The sequence below is a fragment of the Cornus florida genome, unplaced genomic scaffold (assembly GCF_030987335.1).
Source record: "Cornus florida cultivar Cherokee Brave unplaced genomic scaffold, ASM3098733v1 CherokeeBrave_3.0.0_Hap2_Chr10, whole genome shotgun sequence".
Classification (NCBI taxonomy): domain Eukaryota; kingdom Viridiplantae; phylum Streptophyta; class Magnoliopsida; order Cornales; family Cornaceae; genus Cornus; species Cornus florida.
In genome coordinates this window covers 106,423,143-106,433,887 of record NW_026775580.1, presented here as the reverse complement: position 1 = coordinate 106,433,887, position 10,745 = coordinate 106,423,143, and the positions used below count along the sequence as shown (strand labels likewise).

The 10,745-nt window shown below is 34.9% G+C and overlaps 1 protein-coding gene across 2 annotated transcripts; it reads left to right on the top strand.

Annotated features, from left to right (window-relative positions):
- The first annotated feature begins 311 nt into the window (after window positions 1-311).
- Window positions 312-10,742, top strand: LOC132276777 (beclin-1-like protein). Of its 2 annotated transcripts, XM_059778381.1 has the most exons (10): window positions 320-650; window positions 1,771-2,132; window positions 2,314-2,484; window positions 3,333-3,457; window positions 3,642-3,690; window positions 3,958-4,116; window positions 5,786-5,871; window positions 7,127-7,198; window positions 7,706-7,855; window positions 10,167-10,742. In XM_059778381.1, the coding sequence occupies exons 1-10, from the start codon at window positions 500-502 to the stop codon at window positions 10,375-10,377; spliced, it is 1,536 nt and encodes a 511-aa protein (XP_059634364.1). In that variant the 5' UTR covers window positions 320-499; the 3' UTR covers window positions 10,378-10,742. The 2 variants fall into 2 exon arrangements, with proteins under 2 accessions (XP_059634365.1, XP_059634364.1); XM_059778382.1 differs by lacking the exon at window positions 10,167-10,742 and having other exon boundaries at window positions 312-650; window positions 7,677-7,850.
- Window positions 10,743-10,745: the final 3 nt, after the last annotated feature.

Sequence of the window (10,745 nt, the reverse complement as noted above, 5' to 3'; positions counted from 1 at the left end):
AGCTAAAACAGTTATTTTACTTACTAAAAAAATAATAATAAAAATTTAAAAAATACCCAAAAAAAATACAATTCAAGGAAAATCCACAAATGCAACATTTTGGTCTGTTTTTATTGTATAAATTAGACGGAGAAAGATTAACTAATTTCTACATTTGCAATAATATAATTTGAATTTGTGCAATGTTGGGAAGGTCAAACAAAAAATAATTGATTTAGAAAAAGAGACAATTTAGAATCAAACGTGTCTTTTATTACCAAACGTCTCGGTCCAGTCATAAAACGGATCTGGACTATCCGAAGCTTAGCGAACCTCCGTTCGGATCCGCTGACGAAAATCCCAATCGGCTTCTCTCTTCCTTAACTAACGCAATTAGAGACTTCTTTACCTTGCACCGATAGACTAGACTATGCGAATCTCCAACAAACCCTCTCTTCTCTCTCCACACACATGAATTGCGACATCTCCTAACATCAAGTAGGAGAGAGAAAACCAACCGATGAAGAACAACAGTATGCCCGACAAGCGGACCTTGCCGGTGGACCCGAATCTCCCCAGATGGGTCTGCCAGAACTGTCGCCACAACCTCTGCATCGTCGGCATCGATTCTTACGCCGACAAGTTCTTGAACGACTCCTCCTTTCGCTCTGGTTAGGGTTTTCTCTCTCTCCCCTCCTTTTTTTCGTTTCTCATTTTTATCTATGTGTACGTATATTGTTAGTTCCAGGTGTTAATTGCCATTTTGTTTAACTTTTAGAAACGAATTTGGTTCGGATTTGTAACTGCGGGGAATTTCCATTTTAGGGGAATTTTGGAGTTAGAATTTTTCTTCAATGCAGCTATCGCTTAAACGCAATTGAGCTTACTCACGAGCTGAATTAATTTCATGATTTTACCCTCTTTACGTGTTTTTGTAATTTCTTTTCAGAACTCAGGTGATTGAGTTTATGGTCTGGTTTGACACAAAACATGCGCACATATACATATCTCTATATATATGTATTTATATGTATTGGGGGTCGAGAGGAGCATTGTGCTTTGGGGAAAATTTTTATTTGATCATATATATTTATATATTATATCGTCCTCGCAAAAACTCCCACAATGCATTTGGCAAGAGTCGAACTCTCTACCTTTCACTTTGAAAGGAGAGGAGATACAACTAGGCCACAAGTCTTGATGGTTACTTTGGGAAGAATATAGAGATAATATTTTATGGAGTTGATCCTGAGATGGTGTCTGTGTTTAAGTATTTCTATGAGCTGAGTTTATATCAATACAGTGATTGCGATGTTTGTGTTCATGGAATTTCCTTTTTAATTTATCTCCTTTAGGAAAAGAACATGGTAAGCTTTTATATGGTCATGTACTTTGAACTGTGCATTAAATTTGGCCACAGCCTTGTTTTCTTCTTTTTATTTTACATAAGATTTGCATAATAACTTACTTATCAAAAAAAGAAAAAGAAAAAAGATTTGCATAATAACTTGAGCTGGCTTTGAGATTCCTTTGCTGCCTATTTTGGGTAGGTTGAGGCAATTAATAGTTTCTAATTGCAATAAATATACATATATGTGCAATTAGTTACCATTTACCTCTTTATCTTTCTTTCTTGTTTTGGTTGGTATGGTGTGCTCAATTCAAGTCCAATACAGAATAATTTTCCTTTATTTTGTTGAGGGGAAAAGTTACAATTCACTTCCCTTTTTCTTTTTGGTAATAAATTAGATGTTATTTCCATTTCAATTGCTATTCGGGATAAAATTGCAGGCATGCAGGATTTTTCAGTCCATGGGGCTGGCAGTGTGTTAGGTTCTACTCGCATGGACCATTCTTTTGTTGTGTTGCCAAAACAAAGAAATCAGGCAGCGGGAGTCCCTCCTCGGCCTCGTGGTGGAGCTATGCAACCTGATACAAGCCAGTCTGGGAAGGCAATGGAAGAATCCTTTGTGGTGTTGCCTCCACCGGCTGCTTCTGTGTACAAGTGTGAGTCTCCAATTGATGGAGGTGGGACCCATTTGCCGTCACCTGAGGGTGGAACCGGTGCTCCTATGCAGCCAAACAATTCTGGGTTTCACTCAACCATAACTGTCCTGAAGCGTGCATTTGATATTGCCACAACCCAGACGCAGGTAGACATCACTAGTACTGTTTTCTTGATAGGAAAGGAACTTTAACATAAGTTTTAAGTTTTAGATGCTTGGTTCATTCAGACATTGATCTTGAACATTAGTGTTTTCGATTTCTTATGCATCAGTAGGATGATAAATTGGTCTCTTTATCATAGTATACTTGTCTCTTTTCACTTTTCAGGTTGAACAGCCTTTATGCCTTGAGTGCATGAGGGTGTTATCTGATAAACTTGATAAGGAGGTTGAAGATGTGAACAGGGACATCAAAGCATATGAAGACTGTCTCCAGCCCTTGGAGGGGGAGACACGAAATGTTCTTAGTGAGGCTGATTTTTTCAAGGAGAAACTGAAGGTGCTTATTGAACAGCCAGCTCTTGTGCATTAACCACTTTGTAGGTTTTATACACTAAGTAAATAAATAAATGGTGAAAATTTTTGTTGGTTCTGTTTGTGTTTAGTGTAAAATAGAGTTAGGAGCATAGACAAGTGCAATTCTTTTTAACATACTAGTATGAGGAATGTGGGGGAAATAAATCATTTCTTAATCTGTGCATTCATTTACTTTTTTTATTAACAATTTTTTTTATTGTGATTATTAGTTCTTGGGTGATAAAGATCAGTTGTTAGGTGCTCATTTTTTGTTTTCTTTTCAAACATTGATTCAACTTTGTCTCTTTACTTATGCTTTGCTCCTAAAAATTATGAGTAAAAGCCGGGGTGCTCAGAAGTTAGGACTACTTCCCATTTTAGAAATACAATCAAATTCGACAGCACAAAAAAGAAAATGGTAAAAATTCTGGGAAGCAATCCGGTATGAATTAATGGACATTTATGGCTTGCTAATTATTTACATGCTGGCTGCTAAACCTCTACAGGAAATTTATATTTTTGCTATGACGCTAGTAGTGTCTATTGATAAACTGTGTTATTAAATGAATTTGAATTTTATGAGGCCAAGATGCAAACCTGTGTACTATTTTTTGGATTTTTGTAGTATATTTGTGCTATCTTACAAGTTGCAGAACAGTTCAAATATATATCTGAGTGATGAATCATTTATGGTATATTTTGGACAGAATGTACTTGCTATCAATGCATTTTCTTCTGAATGTATCTATCAGTTAGTATTAGTTAACATGACATACTGAAATTTTCCCTTTGAGGGTCAAAGGATTCTTTTAACATCTCTGAATGTTTAAGATTGAAGAAGAAGAACGGAAACTTGAAGCAGCAATTGAGGAAACAGAGAAACAGTGTGCAGAAGTAACTGCTGAATTGAAGGAACTAGACATTAAATCTAGCCGCTTTAAAGAGTTGGAGGAGCGGTAAGTGTCTTTACTTGCAATAATTCAGTGAAAGTAACTTGCCCTTTTGAATGGATTCTGGTAGAGTGTTAAGATGTCTATTTAATATAATTGTAAGTTTCTTTGTTTAGAACATTCTATATATACAATATATGTTGGAACCGTTGTTTGCTAATTTTACGATTTTCTGGACTTGTCTTATTAGGTATTGGCACGAGTTCAATAATTTCCAGTTTCAGTTAATCTCACATCAGGTTGGTTGAGATAATTTTCTTCCAATTATTACATGCATGCACATGATAAGTTCATGGATCACAACAAGTATAAATTAACTATAACTGAGGATGCATGAAACATTTATTATGATCACGTATAGGCATGCTAGCTCTGCTTGGTTTCCCTTCGGATCCTTCAACTACTTAGACTTTTGTAATTGCAAATATTTTTAGTTAGAAATTTTGTTTACTTTTTTGAGAACCATATTTGTGTACTCTATTTTAATTAGAGTTTCCGGTCAACAGGAAGAGAGGGATGCAATTTTGGCCAAGATTGAAGTTTCACAAGCGCATTTGGAGCTGTTGAAGAAAACTAATGTGCTCAGTGATGCCTTTCCTATCTGGTATGATGGAGAATTTGGAACTATTAACAACTTTCGACTTGGAAGGCTTCCTAAAATTCAGGTATGAAGGAGAATGCCATTTATATGAAAATTGTCCTTGAATCAGTGAATTGTAACAAATGCATTTTGTGTCTTACCAATAGGATATCCAGGATTAAAAGTAAATTTAAAATCTGTCTTTTATTTGAGTCCGTGTCTTATGCAAATTCAAGTGGGTTAGAACAAACACAGATTGTGTTGCACTAGCAAAATAGTCTAGGTGCATTAAACTTGAACTGATTCAATGATGAAGCAAACAGAAATGAACAAGTCTCCTTACAGTAGTAAGGAAGACTGGGAATTCTCCAATCACTGTTGGAGCCTAGATTTCTAAGAAATCTACGTAAAGCCTGAAGAACTTCTTTAAAATTTGATAATTACTCAAAATATATTTGATTATGACTTGATTCAGCGGATACATAGGCCTGTCCCTTTTATAAGACCACTATTAATGACAAGGAAAATGAAAAGGGGGCCGAAGGATAACCCCCGAAAAAACGACCGAATCTAACGTGGCCAAGCCACGTCAGATTCTCTAAAATCTCTTGCGTGTGAAGAGTAAAAGAGCCATCACGTGCTTAGCTCACCCCCAAAAATAAATTGAATAAAAAAATTGTTTGAGAAGAATACGAGGAAGGTAATGGAGCCATGAACACTGTGAAGATGACCGGAAGAAGGTGGGTATATACAAATAGAAATATATACACACACACACAATTACATATATGTTGGTAACAGATCATAAATATTGAAAGATTTTTTTTCTACAAATTTCTCAATAGATTTAGGTATTACTCAATTATTTAATTTTAAGAATTACATAATCATCCTGTATTCGAATCACGCACAAAAATTCGGGACGGGATTGACTCTCTCTCTATCTAGGGTTTTGAATCAGTGTTCTTCTCCAGCAACAATTCAATCGGTACAGTGATTTAATTTGATGTATCTAGTCAGTGTAAATTCTAAAATATACCAATTATGAAAGAAAAAAAAAAATTATAAAATATACTACATAACAAGATAAAGATAAGTCGATTTTTTTAAAAAAAGATAAAGATAAGTTCTTTTTAAATTTGGAGACTTCTAAGTTTTCCGGTATTCCTTTTCACGATATACAATCATCTTCTCACCTTCCTTTTATTTATTTATTTTTTTTACCTACACGTGATGGGCTCTTTTGCTGGTGAGAATCTGACGTGACCAACTCACGTAAAGTTCGGTGATTAATTCGGAGGATACCTTTCGGTTCTCCTATTACTGCTCTAATGACAATTGCTTTTCCTCTACTGACTTTTAGACTACCCAAGGAGCATTAATGAAGCTTTTACCATTCCCATTACATTTTCAGATTACCCATAATTAAAACTTTGACCAGACACTTTCCAAGGCTATTAATTTTTACTTGCATCAAATGACCACAAACACAAGGCTGTGTTATAGGCAAAATCTGTGACCTAATCTGTAATATATTAATGTTTGGTATTGTCCAGATGATATATTATGCCAGTCCATTGTTCTGTGTCACATGCTTATTTTGTCAAATGGTTAAAGCCACTATTGACATGGTATAGAGGATGGCTCCTTACCTTCTTACCAATCCATTCCTTATTTTGAGATAAACTTTAAATATCCGTTTTCATATTTTAGAAGTAATTTGTCATTGTTTACAATGTTTCGGAAATGGTTAGGTTGAGTGGGACGAGATAAATGCTGCTTGGGGCCAAGCTTGTCTTCTCCTTCATACAATGGCTCAATATTTCCGGCCAAAATTCCAGTATCTTTTTGTTGTAGCTACGCTGCTACACATCTGTAAATTTGCATTTTTTTTTCATAATTAATTTGCATTTTCTATTGAAATTAATCTTCTATTATAGATATTTTTCTCGTACAACTGAAATATATAGAATGTGTTTGCCCTACTTGTAGTTGGCCACATATGCTTGGACAAATCATTTTGGTTGCAGAAGCCTTAGACACTTGTGCATTCCTCCATTGACTAGATGATTGTGCACTTTCAAAGTTTATAACCAAATATTAGTGGCAGTGCAAGTATTATGTGCATGATGTACCAATTGTGACTTCAATTTTTTATTTTTTATTTTTTTATTTTTTATTTTTTATTCACTTAATTTTGTGATATTGCTGTAGTTATTTTATGTTGACCGGTGTTTGAAAAGAGTGCGACCTTATTTTGAGGGAGCCTTAATGGGCTGTACATTATCAACCTCACTATTTACCCAGGGAAAAAAATAATAATAATAGTTACCAACATTGCTACCTTTTTTTTTTTTTGGTTTTTTCATATACATATATACGTACGTATATGTGTGTATATATACCTTAACTGATTCGGTGCTGAAACTTCCACCAAAAGGTTAATTAAGTCGTTTAAACTCCTCACAAGGAGGTTTCTAGAAAATAAAAATATTATATGAGGCTATGTCTTATAAAAATATAGATAATTAGTTTGGAAGTCAAATTCTACAAGAGTTTTTTTTATGTTCATCAAATTCTTTGTTTATGTTATAAGAATTCTCATGCCAGAAATTATCCAAATATGCTTTAATTATTGTAAGTGCCAGACAAATATTGCTAAACTACTGCATGACACCATGTACCTGAAGGTTGATGGGATTCATAATTATTGGACTAGCAAATCAGCTATGCTTATAAATTTAATGAAATTTACTTTAGGACTGGAAAAACCATGGGTGTATGCACTTCATGGTAAATTATAAAACTGAGTTTATGTTCTTCAAGATTCAGGCATTTTACATCAATGTGTTAAACACATCCTTGCCAGATAAACCTTTGTTCTGGGCCCTACAATAGGGAAACACTTCAATATAGAAGTGTTGTACACGTCCTTGTCGATGTGTTGATTACTCCTTTCTTTGGACTTTTATGTCTGAAGCAAATAGAATCCTGGGAACACTAATTGTTGTGAACGCAAAACTGACCACGTCATTCTACTAGAAGTGATGTTTATGAAATGTTATCTGCTGTATCCTTAAGTTATTGATATTCAGATGTCGGATAAAAATTCTTCCAATGGGGAGTTATCCTCGAATTATGGACAGCAGCAACAATACTTATGAGCTGTAAGTGAGAATTCTCTGTTGATTCCTATTTATTTATTTATTTAAGCAACGAGTCCCTTGATTCTCAGTTGGACTAGAATTTATTAAAATTAAGAAAGTAATGCAGCTTAGACTTGAATGGAACACAAGTAACCTTCCAGTATATGATGCATGAAGAATTTTCATTTAATGGGTTCTAAGAATTTATTGGAGTGGTCTGCATAGATGATTGTAACTCAAGAAGCCTTAACCACAACTGTATGGGTCAGCCACATTCTCTTCGTCATTCATATGCATCTAAGGCCCTATTTTTCAAAAGGCAATCATATCTTTTCTCATTGTCTTAATCCACGTTAATCTACATTCAATTGCCTTTTTCTTGCTCGTTGATGATCATGATGAACCATTGCAGTGTATTTTTTAGTATGTTGGTGTCTAAATTGGACATCTAGGTCATGCATCTGGTTCACTTCTGACATTAATCCTCTTTTGCTTAAAGGAATTTTAACTTGCGTGAGTATTTGTTAGATTTGGGCCAGTGAACTTGTTTTGGAGCACTCGCTATGACAAAGCAATGACATTGTTCTTGACTTGCCTTAAGGAGTTATCAGAGTTTGCAAATTCTAAAGATAAGGAAAACAACATACCACCTGAGAAATGTTTTAAGCTTCCTTACAAGTAAGTCTCCTTTTGTATTTTTTAAAATTTTATTTATACCTTCGCCTGTGTTTACTATCTGCAGCTATCTTTGTTTTTCATATCTCTTTGTGATACATTATGTTAATGTAATATTCTTATAAAACATGATTCATACCGTAAATTCTAGGTTATATGGTAGTCAATAGTGATAAAAATCCTGGGAGAGTGATAATTTGATTTGTGAAGATGCTATGGAACAATGGTGCTCATAATTAAGAATGTCAAATTAAATTGCTGCCTTTTTGTCTTGGAGGAAGTTGAGGAACATATTTATTTCAGGCCGTTATTTATTTATTTTTTATGCTAGTGGCTCCAATGCATTTTGACTTACCCTAATGTTTGAGCTGTTGGAGTTTTGTTCAACTATGTGAGAATTTTTTCTTCTTTGACTGAGCTGTTGGAGTTTTGTTCAACTATGCTATGGCCTTGGACAGAGTGGAATGGAAACATAGGATTCAAGTAGTTGGGAAAAAGGCTTCTTGTTATTGTTATTGTTAGGGTAAAAGTACACTAACACCCCTGAGGTTTACCAAAAAGACACATAGATGAAACTTAGCCTATTTTGGGACAATAACACCCCCTCAAGTTTCATATTGTTACCAAAGACACCCCAATGGTAATGAATTGACATTTCCCTTTGACTTTTATATTGATCCATTTAAATGTTGAAATTACCTTTCTAACCTTAAATAACCCATTTCTTTACTTCTCCTCTCTCCGTTCTCACTCCCACCACACCCTCTCGGCGCGTGCACTTCACCACTCCCCTTCGCGCCTAACCAAAGTCTATGGCGTTACCATACACTGCATGAAGTTGACACCCGCTCTTCCATCAAAGCAACTGTCACCTCTCTCTCTCTCTCTCTCTACTTTATCATCACTCTGCACTCTGTCTACTTTGTGACTTCGTAATCTCTCTCTTTATACATTCATATATAAATATATATGCAAATTATTTACTGCACGGGTGTTTGTCGGTGGACTTGAGGTACCAGTAGCAAAATTGCTTCGTTTCTTCCACATTAATCTTAACGTTACAATTAAAGTTTTCTTTTGGGTTCATTCAATTCTGGTCATCGTCAATCTTCATTTCTCGATCAGCTTCGTTAATAGTGATAATGGTGGTGACCCATCAACAGTATCAGCTACATTGCTAAAAAAAAAAACCAAGGTTAGAACTCTTTTAACACCTTAATTGAACTCACCTAAAATTTATTTTGTAATTTAATTTAATTTTGTTTTTCCTGTTTTTGCCTTTTAAGCTTAATGGGTAGCTAAATTTTGTGTTAATCATATCTTTTTTTCATGTTCTTGAAGGATTTATATATATATGTGTGTGTGCGTGTGTGTGTGCGTGTGTGTTTTCTAATCAAAATGTTGATATGCAATTGTTTATGCATGATCGGCTTAAAATTGTAAGGTTTTAGTTTTCAGGGTAGGTACTGAATTGTTTGGCCATAATGAGTCAGATTGGGTTTTTGGACAGTTTAATTGTGAAGACTATTCATGTGGTAGTGTGTTTCTTGTTAGTATTTTCACTTTCAGATATATATATATATTTCCGGTAATATTTTCACTTTCAGTTGTGTATCTGTCAGAGCAACCATTTCAGCTGTAGTTTTTCGATAGAATCTAAGCTCTGGAGAGTCAGATTTAAGTAATTTTGAGTTTAACCATAAGATCATTCATGTATTGAGTGTACTACCATGCTTTGTGGCTGTGAGGGCAATTGAGTCTTTTTACTATATCTGATATTTTATTTTTAAATCTGATTTTAAATTTTAAGGGGTAATTTTGTCTTTTCAGGAGATTTAATGCCTTGTTTGGTTGGAATTTCAGAAAGGGGGCATCATTGTCCCAAAATAGGCTAAGTTTCATATGTGTGTCCTTTTGGCAAACCTTAGGGGGCGTTAGTGTACTTTACCCTTGTTATTATTATTGTTGTTGTATGTGGGAATTTGTTCTAAATATTGAACAATGATGATGGACCTTTGATATATTATCTGTCTTGAACTACGCATGGCACACTTGGATTATGACCATTGATCTGATTCATCTGTCATCCCTCCTCCCCGGTGAGGAAATTGGAAATGAAATGGCAAAAAAATACTTCATATCCTATTAATTTGGTCGATGAACACTGAATGAAAACAGAGAGCTCTCTCTCTCGTCTTTGAAAGCGACAGATTTGGGCTTTCATACACTTGATGGAATAATCACATACAACTAGAGACTTGTATGAGAACTGTGGACGTTTTTTAGTCAAATAATCTAGAATTCGCTTTTGCAGGATTGAGAATGACAGAGTGGAAAATTACTCCATCACTCAGAGCTTCAACAAACAGGAGAACTGGACAAAAGCTCTCAAATACACCCTCTGCAATTTGAAATGGGCTCTATACTGGTTTATTGGGAATACAAATTTCCAGCCTCTTTCTGCAACGGTATCTTCACATACTGAAGTTCCAGCTGCAAGCTCAAGGCGACCTTCTGCTCCATGAGTTGACATAGTCCTGCAATCACTTCCCCAAACTGAGAGTTCTTGTACACAAAGCGCACTGCAAACTCCAAGTCCGAACTCAGAAAGTCATTAAACAGAACATATACAAGTACATTGTAAGGAACACCAAAGTGTAAATAGATATACAGATACAATCTTGTTCAGTTCATAGGAAATTATCCCTAGCTGGAACCTTCAATTATTCTGGGTTATAAATATTTTGGGATGTATCAGAAGAGTTTTTATATTTAAAACTCAACTTTCCATATGGTTGCTAAATGTTGTCGCCTTATTTTCCTTGCCACTTGGCAGAACCTTTTTGTACATAGATGTCAATTTTAATAAACATTTTAAATCTTAGAAAAAGAT